Below are 17,599 nucleotides of genomic sequence, written 5' to 3' on the forward strand. Positions count from 1 at the left end.
TCATTTGACTTTAGAACATTATGAGGTCATTTGACAAACAAACCAAATACAAATATATTACTGATTATTAGGTTTTTCAAAGGAATAATATTATAGAAAATATGAAACAAATCCAATGATTTAATTTGCAGAAAATTATTCCTACTAGTAAACTCCCTCCAGAATTGGAGGGGGTACATGACCCCTTCTTACCCTCACTCTTTGAGTTATATAGGGGTCAGTCACCCCTGTCATCTGAAAATGACCAGGGTAAAGGGGTACCAGGAGGTAAAGTGGTAAGTCAAGCATCTGTGTGAGATTGATCAAATATATCAAGTGCCTGTGTGACTTGGCAGAATCATCATCTTTCAAATGTTTCCATTGGTTATATTTTTTTTTTTAAAGTTTTTTTGTTGAAATTTTTTTTTTGCAATCCTCTAGATCTAACTTGTTTTTATACCCCCAAAAATGAAGTTTGGGGGGGGGGGGGGGTATATAGGAGTCACCCAGTGGTCGGTCGGTCGGTCAAGCTGTCCGTTGCATTTTCCTTGTCCGGAGCATAACTTGACGACTAATGGTTGGAAGTCAATATAACTTCATACAATGGTCAAGCACATTGAGAGGAAGTGCAGTGCACAAGAACCATAACTTTATCTTGACTAATTACAGAGTTATTGCCCTTTGTTACTTTTCCTTGTCCAGAGCATAACTTGAAAACTACTGGTTGGAATACAAAACAACTTCATACAATTGTCAAGCACAATAAGGGGAAGTGCAGTGCACAAGAACCATAACTCTATCTAAAGTAATTACAGAGTTATTGCCCTTTGTTACTTTTCCATTGCTTTCTTTTGTCCGGACCATAACTTGAAGACTAATGGTTGGAATTCAATATAATTTCATACAATGGTCAAGCACATTGAGAGGAAGTGCAGTGTACAAGAACCATAACTCTATCTTGACTAATTACAGAGTTACTGCTCTTTGTTACTTTTCCTTGTCCAGAGCATAACTTGAAAACTACTGATTGGAATTCAAAACAACTTCATACAATTGTCAAGCACAATAAGGGGAAGTGCAGTGCACAAGAACCATAACTTCATCTTGACTAATTACAGAGTTATTGCCCTTTGTTACTTTTCCATTGTTTTTTTTGTCCGGAGCATAACTTGAAGACAAATGGTTGGAATTCAATATATTTTCATACAATGGTCAAGCACAGTTAGAGGAAGTGCAGTGCACAAGAACCATAACTTCATCTTAACTAATTATAGAGTTATTGCCCTTTGATATTTTTTCTTGTCCAGAGCATAACTTAAAAAGTTCTGGTTTGAATTCAATACAACTTCATACAGTTGTCAAGCACATTAAGAGGAAGTGCAGTGCACAAGAACCATAACACCATTTTGACAAATTACAGAGTTATTGCCCTTTGATATTTTTTCTTGTCCAGAGCATAACTCAAAAAGTTCTGGTTGGAATTCAAAAAAACTTCATACAATGATCAAGCACAATAAGAGGAAGTGCACAAGAACCATAACTTTATCTTGACTAATTACAGAGTTATTGCCCTTTGTTACTTTTCCATTGCTTTTTTTGTCCGGAGCATAACTTGAAGACAAATGGTTGGAATTCAATATATTTTCATACAATGGTCAAGCACAGTTAGAGGAAGTGCAGTGCACAAGAACAATAACTCCATCTTGACTAATTATAGAGTTATCGCCCTTTGTAACTTTTCCTTGTCTGGACTATTACTTGAAAACTACTGGTTTGAATTCAGTACAACTTCATACAGTTGTCAAGCACATTAAGAGGAAGTGCAGTGCACAAGAACCATAACACCATTTTGACAAATTACAGAGTTATTGCCCTTTGATATTTTTTTAGCATAACTTAAAAAGTTCTGGTTGGAATTCAAAAAAAACTTCATACAATGATCAAGCACAATAAGAGGAAGTGCACTGCACAAAAACTATAACTCTGTCCAGAGTAATTATAGAGTTATTGCCCTTTGTTACTTTTCCATTGCTTTTTTCTTGTCCAGAGCATAACTTGAAAACTACTGGTTGGAATTTAATACTATTTCATACAATGGTCAAGTATATTGAGAGGAAGCACAGTGTACAGAAGTGTTCACTCTTTCTGGACTCATTTAAAAGTTTTTGCTCTTTGTTACTTTTTATTGTCCAGTGCATAACTTGAAAATTAATGGTTGGAATTCAATAAAACTTTATACAATGGTCAAGGGCAGTGAGATGAAGTGCAGTGCACAAGAACCATAACTCTTATTGGACTTATTACAGTTATTGCCCTTTGTTACTTTTTTGTCCTGTGCATAACTTGAAAACATGTAGTTGGAATTCAATACAACTTCATACAATGGACAAGTGCAATGAGAGGAAGTGCAGTGTACAATAACCATAACTCCATCTTCAGTATTTATAGAGTTATTGCCCTTTGTTCCATTTCCTTGACTTTCTGGACTTATTGCAGAGTGATTCAATAAAACTTCATCAGTGGCCAACCACATTGAAAAGAAATGCAACATATAAGAACCACAACTATCTTTAATTGCCCACAACCATAACTGTATTTCAATTGTTTTACAAGGTATTCTGTTACTAGTAACATCCTCATTTCCAAAGCAGTCTTGCGGGGGTATTAATCACATTTAGTGATATTTCTAGTTATATTTAAGCTATAAAATTTTTGAATGCAAAATAATGTCAGATAAAAGTAACATAATTTCAAGGGTTCATTAAAACACTTTCTTAATTTTATAGATCTACAACAGTGTTGCATTCATTCTTCATTATGCTATTGCTAGAGGCCATAGTTTTTATGGTATTGTCCTTTGCATGCAACATTTGATGAAGGGATCGTAATTTAATTATTTACAAAAGGATAACACAACCTTGTTTTTTAATTCTTCATGAAAATTTACCATTCACTTTTTCAGGATATTGTTCTTGTAAGTTCCAAAAATAAGTTACTACACAAAAAAGTCAGCACTTTCTAGTTACTATATATATGCAGACCCTAATATATTGCATTATACAAAATATATATATATATATCCTAACTGATATTCTTATATATTTGAGCCGCGTCTTGACAAAACCAACATGGTCTGGATCCATGCTGGTCGCAAACGCACTATGTTGGTTTTGTCGTGATGCGGCTCATTTATTGTTAACATTTATTTGTGATGTTAGATGCATGATATAGTCCAATGCATGATCATAGTTTACTTATTTTGACCAGTGCTTATATTGTGCCAGTACTTTTACGATATCAGTACATATATGTATATACCATACCGTATAAGTACTTATTTCTGTGGGCTTAATATTCTGCGATTTCTGTTAAAATAAGGGGTTTTAAATTTCTGCGTATCTTATATGGTGTCATCATTCTCGCATTGATGTATTTTTATTTCTGCGGTTTAATTTAGATATTTTTAAAAAATTAACCGATACAAACAGACAACATTTCAAGATGTGTTGATGTAACATGTACATTACTTCCGGTAAACATGCAGGCGACTTCTAATGTGTTTTATCGTAATCATCATGTATCAGTATATAAACATTAATAAACAAAGATTTACAAAGTGCAATGACAACAATTAATTGTAATACTGCATGTGTATAAATATGAAGTATGAAAAATAAACAATGGTAAAATCGCACGTAGGCACAAGATATTGTACAAATACAAAAGGGTTTGTTTATAGCATGCGTCAAACTATAATAGTTTTATTTTACAAAAAAAAATCAAGCTTAGGGTGAGCGAAAATCATACAAACATGATATTTATTTAAACAAAAAGAACAATTAAAGTAACTTTTTTTCTAATATTTTATTCATGACGGACACATAAGAAAACTTCCCATCTACAAAACCGATAACGGTACATGGTAATGTAATTATACAATACCGGTAGTTGACATATTCTGACATAGACATAGTGAAAGGCTTAATTTTCTGCGGTTTTTAAATCTGCGGTGTCCTTAAGAACCGCAGAAATAGCAGAAATAAAGTTCCCGCAGAAAAAAGTACTTATACGGTATGTTGTACTGTACCTATACATTTATCATATGAGTGCTTGTGCCAAACCAGTACTAAATGTTCTGTATTAGTACTTGTAATATACATGTACCAATATTTGTGTCTTACCAGTACTTGTATCATGTACCAGTACTTGTATCATGTACCAGTACTTGTATCATGTACTAGTACTTGTATACTACTAGTACTTGTATCATGTACCAGTACTTGTATCATGTACCAGTACTTGTATCATGTACCAGTACTTGTATCATGTACCAGTACTTGTATCATATTAGTACTTGTATCATGTACCAGTACTTGTATCATGTACCAGTACTTGTATCATGTACCAGTACTTGTATCATGTACCAGTACTTGTATCATGTACCAGTACTTGTATCATGTACCAGTACTTGTATCATGAACCAGTACTTGTATCATATTAGTACTTGTATCATGTACCAGTACTTGTATCATGTACCAGTACTTGTATCATACCAGTACTTGTATCATGTACCAGTACTTGTATCATGTACCAGTACTTGTATCATGTACCAGTACTTGTATCATGTACCAGTACTTGTATCATGTACCAGTACTTGTATCATGTACCAGTACTTGTATCATGTACCAGTACTTGTATCATGTACCAGTACTTGTATCATGTACCAGTACTTGTATCATGTACCAGTACTTGTATCATATTAGTACTTGTATCATGTACCAGTACTTGTATCATGAACCAGTACTTGTATCATATTAGTACTTGTATCATGTACCAGTACTTGTATCATGTACCAGTACTTGTATCATGTACCAGTACTTGTATCATATTAGTACTTGTATCATGTACCAGTACTTGTATCATGTCAGTACTTGTATCATATTAGTACTTGTATCATGTACCAGTACTTGTATCATGTACCAGTACTTGTATCATGTACCAGTACTTGTATCATGAACCAGTACTTGTATCATATTAGTACTTGTATCATGTACCAGTACTTGTATCATGTACCAGTACTTGTATCATACCAGTACTTGTATCATGAACCAGTACTTGTATCATGTACCAGTACTTGTATCATGTACCAGTACTTGTATAATACTAGTACTTGTATCATGTACCAGTACTTGTATCATATTAGTACTTGTATCATGTACCAGTACTTGTATCATGTACCAGTACTTGTATCATGAACCAGTACTTGTATCATGTACCCAGTACTTGTATCATGTACCAGTACTTGTATCATATTAGTACTTGTATCATGAACCAGTACTTGTATCATAATTAGTACTTTGTATCATGTACCAGTACTTGTATCATGAACCAGTACTTGTATCATGTACCAGTATTGTATCATGAACCAGTACTTGTATCATATTAGTACTTGTATCATGTACCAGTACTTGTATCATATCAGTACTTGTATCATGTACCAGTACTTGTATCATGTACCAGTACTTGTATCATGTACCAGTACTTGTATCATGTTAGTACTTGTATCATGTACCAGTACTTGTATCATGTTAGTACTTGTATCATACCAGTACTTATATCATGAACCAGTACTTGTATCATGTACCAGTACTTGTATCATGTACCAGTACTTGTATCATGTTAGTACTTGTATCATGTACCAGTACTTGTATCATATTAGTACTTGTATCATGAACCAGTTACTTGTATCATATTAGTACTTGTATCATGTACGAAGTACTTGTATCATGTACCCAGTACTTGTATCATGTACCAGTACTTTGTAAATCATGTACCAGTACTTGTTTCATGTTAGTACTTGTATCATGTACCAGTACTTGTATCATGTACCAGTACTTGTAATATATTTAGTACTTTGTATCATGTACCAGTACTTGTATCATGTACCAGTACTTGTATCATGTACCCAGTACTTGTATCATGTACCAGTACTTGTATCATGAACCAGTACTTGTATATATTAGGACTTGTATCAATGTACCAGTACTTGTATCATGTACCAGTACTTGTATCATGTACCAGTACATGTATCATGAACCAGTACTTGTATCATATTAGTACTTGTATCAATGTACGCCAAGTACTTGTATCATGTACCAGTACTTGTATCATGTACCAGTACTTGTATCATGTACCAGTACTTGTATCATGAACCAGTACTTGTATCATATTAGTACTTGTATCATGTACCAGTACTTGTATCATGTACCAGTACTTGTATCATGTACCAGTACTTGTATCATATTAGTACTTGTATCATGTACCAGTACTTGTATCATGTCAGTACTTGTATCATATTAGTACTTGTATCATGTTACCAGTACTTGTATCATGTACCAGTACTTGTATCATGTACCAGTACTTGTATCATGTACCAGTACTTGTATCATGAACCAGTACTTGTATCATATTAGTACTTGTATCATGTACCAGTACTTGTATCATGTACCAGTACTTGTATCATATCAGTACTTGTATCATGAACCAGTACTTGTATCATGTACCAGTACTTGTATCATGTACCAGTACTTGTATAATACTAGTACTTGTATCATGTACCAGTACTTGTATCATATTAGTACTTGTATCATGTACCAGTACTTGTATCATGTACCAGTACTTGTATCATGAACCAGTACTTGTATCATGTACCAGTACTTGTATCATGTACCAGTACTTGTATCATATTAGTACTTGTATCATGAACCAGTACTTGTATCATATTAGTACTTGTATCATGTACCAGTACTTGTATCATGTACCAGTACTTGTATCATGTACCAGTACTTGTATAATACTAGTACTTGCATCATGTACCAGTATATCATGTACCCATATTTGTGTCTTACCAGTACTTGTATCATGTACCAGTACTTGTATCATGAACCAGTACTTGTATCATGTACCAGTACTTGTATCATGAACCAGTACTTGTATCATATTAGTACTTGTATCATGTACCAGTACTTGTATCATATCAGTACTTGTATCATGTACCAGTACTTGTATCATGTACCAGTACTTGTATCATGTACCAGTACTTGTATCATGTTAGTACTTGTATCATGTACCAGTACTTGTATCATGTACCAGTACTTGTATCATATTAGTACTTGTATCATGTACCAGTACTTGTATCATATCAGTACTTGTATCATGTACCAGTACTTGTATCATGTACCAGTACTTGTATCATGTTAGTACTTGTATCATGTACCAGTACTTGTATCATATTAGTACTTGTATCATGAACCAGTACTTGTATCATATTAGTACTTGTATCATGTACCAGTACTTGTATCATGTACCAGTACTTGTATCATATTAGTACTTGTATCATGTACCAGTACTTGTATCATGTTAGTACTTGTATCATGTACCAGTACTTGTATCATGTACCAGTACTTGTATCATGTTAGTACTTGTATCATGTACCAGTACTTGTATCATGTTAGTACTTGTATCATACCAGTACTTATATCATGAACCAGTACTTGTATCATGTACCAGTACTTGTATCATGTAAACAGTACTTGTATCATGTTAGTACTTTGTATCATGTACCAGTACTTGTATACATATTAGTACTTGTATCATGTACCAGTACTTGTATCATGTACCAGTACTTTGTATCATGTTAGTACTTGTATCATGTACCAGTACTTGTATCATGTTAGTACTTGTATCATACCAGTACTTATATCATGAACCAGTACTTGTATCATGTACCAGTACTTGTATCATGTACCAGTACTTGTATCATGTTAGTACTTGTATCATGTACCAGTACTTGTATCATATTAGTACTTGTATCATGAACCAGTACTTGTATCATACCAGTACTTGTATCATGTACTAGTACTTGTATCATGAACCAGTACTTGTATCATATTAGTACTTGTATCATGTACCAGTACTTGTATCATGAACCAGTACTTGTATCATGTACCAGTACTTGTATCATGAACCAGTACTTGTATCATATTAGTACTTGTATCATGTACCAGTACTTGTATCATGAACCAGTACTTGTATCATGTACCAGTACTTGTATCATGTACCAGTACTTGTATCATATTAGTACTTGTATCATGTACCAGTACTTGTATCATGTACCAGTACTTGTATAATACTAGTACTTGTATCATGAACCAGTACTTGTATAATACTAGTACTTGTATCATAAACCAGTACTTGTATCATATTAGTACTTGTATCATGTACCAGTACTTGTATCATGTACCAGTACTTGTATCATTCCAGTACTTGTATCATGTACCAGTTCTTGTGTTACATACCTATACCTTTATCATGTGCCAGTACTTGTACTATACCAGTATCTGTACCATGTAATAGTACTTGTAACAATTGAGAGCTTTATAACTTCATACATGTATAACTGAGCATGAAGCATCTTCTTAACCAAACTATTTAACAATAAAGACGAAATTCAGACATGCATTATTCTGTGATGCGCTCAACATTAAGTCTGATGATGTCATTTATGATGTCATATTTGATGTCACAAGAGGTGTTGTAATTCTTTACATTCCTTTTCAATCACAGGATGTCAAAAAGATTGAACAATGTGATATACATGCATGAAATCAAAAGCTCTCTTTTGACATTATAATTTAGTTATTTTGATTTTCATGCAAATGCTTTACTAAAATACTTCTTTTAAAAGAAAAAAGACAAGATAACATTTTTATACTATTTTTACAGCTTTAAGTGCACCAATTACATAGAATCTGCATTTTTTTTATCTTTGTTTTTCCCCTTCTGTTTATTTTTATCTGATTGTTATTAAATCCGTTTTGTTTTCAAAAAATATGTAAAATTAAATCTATTATTAGTAAAGGGGTGACTCCCTTTGAAAAAATATTGGCAGAGTGAACTGTCATAGTGGATGTCATTATTTCATAGTCATTCTACATTTTTAATTCTACCCCAAGCAGTTTAAAAAATTTCATCAAAATGTAAAAGTTGGTCTCAGACTTTGGTCTTGTTGTTTTAAATTCAATACAACTTAAGTTTTGTTATACGTCAAAGTGACTTTGGTATTTTGTTTAACAGTTATCTTTACCAGTTTTACAACAAATTAAAGTCCTGCTCTTCTGATGCACCAATCAGAAACATTTTGTTTGTTTTAGCTAGAGTAGATTTTCTTGTTACAGCAAGATATTGCATGACTGTGTACATTTTGCTTAATTTTTGCAAAGCATCTCAGCAGAAACATATTTATTGCTTATTTTCCATTTTATTTGTTACTTGCATCCACTTTTACCACATTTGACTATTACTTGCGTCAATTTTACCACATTTGTTGTTATTGGTATCAATTTTTATTACAATGGCTGTTATTGGTTTTAATTTATCCACAGTGACTGTTATTGATTTCTATCGTTATTGATTTCTATTTTACCACATGAATGTACTCGCATTTATTTCACCACAATGGCTGTTATTAGTTTCTATTTCACCACAATGCAGGTTGCCAGTTTTCCATTTTACCAAAATGACTGTTATTGGTATCTTTTAACCACATTGACTGTTATTAGTATGTTTAAAACCGCATTGACTGTTATTGGTATCTATAAAACCAAATTGACTGTTATTGGTATCTATAAAACCGCATTGACTGTTATTGGTATCAATAAAACCGCATTGACTGTTATTGGTATCTATAAAATATCACATTGACTGTTATTGGTATCTATAAAACCAAAAATTGACTGTTATTGGTATCAATAAAACCGCATTGACTGTTATTGGTATCTATAAAATATCACATTGACTGTTATTGGTATCTATAAAACCACATTGACTGTTATTGGTATCTATAAAATATCACATTGACTGTTATTGGTATCTATAAAACCACATTGACTGTTATTGGTATCTATAAAACCACATTGACTGTTATTGGTATCTATAAAACCACATTGACTGTTATTGGTATCTATAAAATATCACATTGACTGTTATTGGTATCTATAAAACCACATTGACTGTTATTGGTATCTATAAAACCACATTGACTGTTATTGGTATCTATAAAACCACATTGACTGTTATTGGTATCAATAAAACCACATTGACTGTTATTGGTATCTATAAAATATCATATTGACTGTTATTGGTATCTATAAAACCACATTGACTGTTATTGGTATCTATAAAACCACATTGACTGTTATTGGTATCTATAAAATATCACATTGACTGTTATTGGTATCTATAAAATCACATTGACTGTTATTGGTATCTATAAAATATCACATTGACTGTTATTGGTATCTATAAAACCACATTGACTGTTATTGGTATCTATAAAACCACATTGACTGTTATTGGTATCTATAAAACCACATTGACTGTTATTGGTATCTATAAAATCACATTGACTGTTATTGGTATCTATAAAATCACATTGACTGTTATTGGTATCTATAAAACCACATTGACTGTTATTGGTATCTATAAAACCACATTGACTGTTATTGGTATCTATAAAATATCATATTGACTGTTATTGGTATCAATTATGCCACATTGATTAGTAACTTCAATGACTATTATTGGCAGTCAGTTTACCACAGTGTCTGTCATTGGTATTCATTTTTATAAGGTGACTATTAATTGTATACATCTTACCACAATGGCAATTATTGGTGGTGTCCATTTTAACATAATGACAGTTAATAGCATAATTTCACCACATTGGTAGTTAATTAATAGTATTCATTTACTGCAGTGACAAATCTATTTTTTTCAGCAAAACTCATAGATACTGGTTATGTTTGCCACTTACTTGGGCATATAAATAAAACAGCCTGTCATTTGTACACTTAATCAAAAATATAAGACAGCATGCCATTTATATATCTCTTTGAATTCTTTGCATGTTTCTTTTTTAGCATGTTATGGCATTGAGAAAGGTATTCTATGTATATGTGTTAAACAATGTGGGCTTTTTGCAAATGTTTTTCTTTTTTATATTAGAAATAGGTCTGTTATTTTTAATGTGGTTGGATATAGAGTTATGTTAATATTTTGGATGTTATGCATAAAGTGTAAATATGCCAGAATGAAATGAGATTTTTTTTTAGATTTTTAAGGTATTCATTCCAAAAAGTTTACATTTACATTCAGCAAACTTCATTATCATTAAACACCATAATAACATCAAGAAAATGATTAAAAAAATCTGAATTATCAAGATGCTTATTAATATATTATTGCTTATAAAATGATATGTCAATGAGCATTTTATGAGACCCTGATTTTGTTTTAATGAAAATTCAGTCAGTGTTTTAAGTTATGAGTAATCAATAATAGAAATGATCAGTCATTGAGCTTTAATTGTTGACCAAGATCATCTTTATGATAAAAAAATCAATCTGGTTATACAAAAAAGCTTATTAAGTTATGATCAATCACTTGGAGTAATTACTTGTTGATAAATAAGTGTGGCAAGTTATCTTTGATTATTCTTGGTTTGAATACCTTAATAAATAGATTTATTTTTTGCATCTAACATTGCCTCATTTTCATGTACAGTGTTTGTCACATTTTATAAACTTGTCTTCATTTGCAGAAATTGTATTTGTCAGAATTTGCATTTGTCAGAATTTGTCTTTGTCAGAATTTTTACTATTATCTGTCAACACACCTCAAAACTAACATCTTATTGTCACAAAAACTTAAAAATATTTTTAAACATTTTACCCCAAATTAGCTATTTAATCATTCAAAACATTACTTTTGAATTAATTTTAACATGTCAGCAATCATGAAGTCTGAAACCATTTAAACAATAATATAAATTATCCTTTTTTGTTACTAAAAATTATTCACAAGTAACACAATTATGTGTTGCAAGAAAATTTAACACAATCATATGTTGCAAGAAAATTCAACACAGAAAATTCTGCACAATCATGGGTTGCAAGAAAATTCAACACAGTCATGTGTTGCAAGAAAGTTCAACACAATTATGTGTTGCAGGAAAACATTCAACACAATTATGTGTTGCAAGAAATATTCAACATGATCATGTGTTACAAGATAATTCAACACAGTTATGTGTTGAAAGAAATATTTAACACAATCATATGTTGCAAGAAAATTCAACACAGAAAATTCTGCACAATCATGGGTTGCAAGAAAATTCAACACAGTCATGTGTTGCAAGAAAGTTCAACACAATTATGTGTTGCAGGAAAACATTCAACACAATTATGTGTTGCAAGAAATATTCAACATGATCATGTGTTACAAGATAATGCAACACAGTTATGTGTTGAAAGAAATATTTAACACAATCATGTGGTACAAAAAAGGTCAACACAGTTATGTGTTGCAAGAAACCCAGCACAATCACTCTTAAATTGAATGTAATAACCAATTCATGTTTATTTTTCATGTCATTAACGATGAGATTATGCTGTAATTCCGGTGTAGAAATGTAATATTAACATGTATAGAAAAGTAATATTAATGCATAATTAACATTATATGTGTCCGTGTATTCAAAATATTAACCTTTAACCTGATGGAACTGAAATGATTAGCCTTTGCCATCAGTATAGAGCCAGGCCAGCCTGCACATCAAGTTTTATACTGCTGGATGACTTACTTCTCATTTTCATTTTGATATACTCAAAACAATGGTAGCTCAGCAAGTCCATTTAAACTATTCCACAGTTTAAGTAATACAGGTCTATCGTGGTCTATTTTTATCCATTTTTATTTTATTACCAACTTGATTATTTGCATAAGATTAAGTGATGTATTTTTAGCTTGACTATCAGAAGAAAAGGGAGGGTTATTGCACTCAACCAGACCTTGATGTCAGTGTCAGCTTCACACTTTGGTTAAATTTTTGTGTGCAAGTTGGTATCTCCAAAACTACTTAAGGGAATGGGTTTAAATTTCATGCATTTGGAAGCATAATAGGAGGTCATTTTTCCAAGACCTATAACTGTAACATGGATTTTGACAAAATTATCTCCCTTTTTGAACTTGGTTTACAATCAAGCAATGAGAAAAGTCTAGCATGCTGTTCTACCCACATCTCTTGTTTTTGCATTATATGGTCTTGACAATTTTAAAGTATTAACAGTTTTTTAAAAATTACATTTTACACATTTACATTAATCATATTGTCCCAATCAGTTTAAAGATTTTTGCAGTTAATTATTGACAAAGATTGTCTTTGTAACCATTGAAAGCTGCACTGAGGTCCAAAAGCATAAACATATGAATTTGAAATTGTTACATTTATCAATAAAATATTATTGATGCACTTAAAATAGAAAATTTGCAAAAGATAAAGAAATATACATGTAAACAGGTCTTAGTGTGATGCTCTAATTTTCAAGCATGCTGAATGATTACGTGAACAAAATTCTAACCAATAAGCATAAAAAAGTTCATATTTTCAAAGAAATAAGACAAATTTTAAAGAAAAGACCAGACTTCTTTCAAGAACCATTAGAGTTTATAATAAACTATCAGTATGTTTGTACCCAGAATGTTGATTCATTTCAGCCCCCATTCCAAAAATAAAGTTTTATATTTGCAACTGACTAAATTTTGCCAGCAATCCTGAACTTGAAAATGCCTAAGAAAAAAAAAATGATTATGGTGTTGATATTGAATTGACAGCAAACCTACCAACCTAATATTAGTTATAAAAGAAATTAGACCTGATCAATATCAGAATTCTGGCCTAATGCTCAAACATGAATAAAAATACCCCACCTCTAGACATTGTTAAACTATTATAGCTTTTGAAGAGTTGTCTCTGGTAAAATTTTATGCTCAGACTATGATTATGATCTTGTAAATGATTGAGGTTTGAATGATATTAATCTTTCGATTAAGATATATTGTCAGCTCACATTATTTGATTTTATTTGCATATTGAAAACTCCATATGTGACAACTATGATTTCGTTTTTTATTACAGGAACTGAACAAGGAGTTATTTACCCCTGATCCTCGTCAGGAAGGGGAGGTTACTGAGGACACGGTTATTGATCGGGACGAGCTTATTCCGGAAAGTATGAGAGGCACAGCGACAGCAGTTTGGAACACTGTGAAGGATCTTCACCTTGAGTTGATCTTGATGTATCATAGGGTCTGTCTGAAGCTCGAACAAATGGGGGCAGACCCTGCCACAAACATGCCCAAACCTTTCAAACGTAGAACTTGCTCCAGAATGCAGTTTGTAAGCAATTTTAAATCTAGCAATATTTGTACTTAAGATTTCAGCCACACTCCATATTGCGTTTGTAAGCATTTAAATCTAGCATTTGTTTTTTAGTCATTAAAATGATGTAAAATGTATTACAAACAAGCCTAAAAGCAGTTACATTTTACAATTTTTAATACAAAAAATGTTTTATGGTCAGGTATTTATGAGGAAAAACTCATATAAAGTTAGGTTTAAGAGGATAGAAAATTGAATTTTCAACATGATAACACTTTAGAGACCTGTGCACGCCGCCAAATCTTTGCTAATTTTTATGAAAATTTTGAAAATGTATTTAAAAGTAGAATATTGTAAAATCTAAAGATAGTTACTTAGTAATTAATTGCAAATGGTATTTAAAATCCATGTTAATTAACAAAAGGAGGTCAAAATATGCAAAAATGACCCTTACTGCATTCATCACACAGTAAAAATATGGTGATAATTAATACTGCACAATCAGTCATATATCATGTACATTATTGCTTCAATCTTGATTTTTTTTTTTAATGTACATTTTCTCGGGTATGATTTTCTTGAAATATTTTTGTTCATCTTGAAGCATGCATCTTTAAGGGAAAGAAGAACAGTGAATCAAACCTTATTTTTTGTCTTTTCTGAGCGAACTCTCATGATTCAACAACTAGGTACATCAGAGGACATTAGTAGTATGTACATGATCTCAAAACATAAATATTACAATATACATGTATCACTGTAACAAACATCGCAAAACACGTAAATAAAAGGGCGAGCAGCTACCAACTAGATAAGCGATCTTAAGTTTGCGTCCATATTGAAAGCCAATCGATCATTAAGGGTAGTGATTAAATCATATATTGATGCCTTTATTATGAATATTTTAATTAATATACATGTATATAAATCTTCATGACATTTTGAGACCATGCAGATTCAAGGTAATGTCACTTGGCTTATATTTCCCTTATTTACACATTTTTTACAGAACAAAAAATACTTTTCTCAAAGATCAACGTTGCAAAATGGCAGCGCATGTGCCTGATTGGATGAAAAGATTATACGTCACTTATCTCAGGTTGTTTATACAGTTATATTATGTCCTAGCAAACATGTTATTTTATAAATATATAATAATTTTTTTCTTTAATAGGGAAGTGATCGATCGCTGATGGATACTTACGTTGAAACTATGGATGAGCTTTTAGGAAGAGCTAACAAAAACAACATATCTAAAGCTTTACTGTACATGCAAAAAGCTTACCTGAGCTCAAATGATGGAAGGGCTACAAAAGAACAGAAAAAGTTACTTGAGGTAAGTTTGGTTACCAGTTTCCTATAACAATGTGTGATAATTGTGTTTTACATATTTGTTTATTTATAGTCGCCACATTAAAATCTGAATAAATGACTCACTAAAGAAAACTGTTGGTATTCTTTTTTTTTAGCCAACAAATACAGAATTTACTCCATTTCAGGACAAACAAATGGTTCTTTTATGTAAGTAAGTAAGTAAGTAAGTAAGTAAGTAACAACTTTATTTAATGAGGCTAACACATTTGGTTTCCCGATCTTCCATGCGGGCCTCAGCATATACATAGCATATACATAACAATATATACATTACACATTTTAAATAACATATATACACAAATAGAAAAAAAAAACAACAAAAAACAAACAAACAAGAAAAACAACAAAAAAACAAACAAACATCAAGAAACCACATTTTCATAACCTGGGCATGAAAAATACATTATTTTACAAGTAAGATTAAAATGTGAAAGGTGAAAAGCACTCTTACACAGGATCTAGATTTCTAAAGTCTAATCAGTAATTTTAGTTTAAGAAATGGAGTAACGAGACACATACATTTTGTAACTCCTGGATTTGTAGTTAGGAACTGTTACCATTGGACAAATGATCCTCTTGGTCTAAGGTCAGTTATATAACACCATTGAACTTGACCTTAGAAACCATTTAAAAAGTCTCAAAATTGATTGGTTGATTTTGTGAAAATATTGTCTCATGATTCTATGGATTTTATTTTGTGCATTATTTTGTATATACCATAAAAAAAAATAATCTAATCATTATCTAAATTTATTTCACAGAATGCAGTCACATGTATTCAAAAAGCTCAGATTGAGGAAAAGAAAACTTACCTAGAGAACACTGGAATAAATGAGGATATAATGGCTGAGGGACGTGTTCCTCCCCCTCCGATACTCCTCTCAAGGACAGATAATTCCATGGTTTTTAAACCATCTCCATGGAAACCCTGCACTGAGGAGAAGGTAACAACACTGATGTTTTATGCAAATTTAAATATTGAAAAGTTCAACAGGTGTGCACCTAGCTTTTGATAGAATTGACCAAATGGTGACATACTTTTTTTTTTTTTTATTAAAGCCTAATTATTGCTGATTTTATTTACATTGACCTCAGTACTTCTTTAAAAAGTTAAGACACAGTCTAATGCAAAGCTGACATTCTATTTAGTGATAAAATGTAAGTGGTGACCTAGATGATGTAAATTATATTCTAAAGGACAAGATGGTATTTTTAGAATATGAACAACAGCTTGCGCCTTCTTCCTAACTTAACATATTGTTAAAGTTATTTTTTTTGTCTATACCAGATTGCATGGTACAGAATATTTGCCAGGAACGCCACAGGGAGCAATGTAAAGGCCAGACTCAACGACTACTACTTTCCAGGGACAGGTGAACAAGTTCCATACCATCACTCAGAGCTGAGAGTTTCTGGACTCAAAGCTAATGAAAGATACGTTTTTGCTGTGGCTGCGTACACTGTGGATGGTAAACTTATTGGAGACAGTCTGGGAGAGAGTACGAGACCCATTCTTGCTATTCATCCACTTCCTGTTCTCACAACATGGGCATTCCTGAGTCAGATCTCTTACCAGATTGGCTGCTATGAGATTTCAAGACGAGCTTGTGACGTCCTCTGGGATCATTTTATTGCTGAAGCTCCGCCTCCAGAAGGAAGGACTTATACCTCTTCCAATGAGAGAGACTTCAAACTGACTTTGATGAGGTACACTAGCAATATACATGTATATCAATTAATAAATTATAATCATATTGAAGGGATAGTCTTTAACTTTAATTAGACCTGCCCATTTTCATTTTTGTCGAAATTTGAAAAATCTTCATGTCTTGAGATTTCAGTTGTAAAATGCATTATCTGACCTACATTTACAAACAAATATTATTGATATATGGTACAAAAATAATTGTTGCTGCGGACCATTATCTTTTTATCTCGCGTGAGAAAACTACATACCTAAAAATATAC

At 32.0% G+C, this 17,599-nt stretch overlaps 1 protein-coding gene across 1 annotated transcript in view; it reads left to right on the forward strand.

Annotated features, from left to right (window-relative positions):
* Nucleotides 1-17,599, forward strand: part of LOC132735673 (cilia- and flagella-associated protein 54-like) — a gene marked incomplete at its 5' end in the record, with an annotated part of 102,448 nt that overhangs the window by 13,340 nt on the left and 71,509 nt on the right. Inside the window, 5 exon segments of the mRNA XM_060722656.1 lie at nt 132-275; nt 14,015-14,275; nt 15,432-15,593; nt 16,393-16,575; nt 16,920-17,338. Of these exon segments, the coding sequence (XP_060578639.1) occupies nt 132-275; nt 14,015-14,275; nt 15,432-15,593; nt 16,393-16,575; nt 16,920-17,338 (1,169 nt within the window).

The sequence above is a fragment of the Ruditapes philippinarum genome, unplaced genomic scaffold (assembly GCF_026571515.1).
Source record: "Ruditapes philippinarum isolate M1 unplaced genomic scaffold, ASM2657151v2 ctg741_1_1_1_1, whole genome shotgun sequence".
Classification (NCBI taxonomy): domain Eukaryota; kingdom Metazoa; phylum Mollusca; class Bivalvia; order Venerida; family Veneridae; genus Ruditapes; species Ruditapes philippinarum.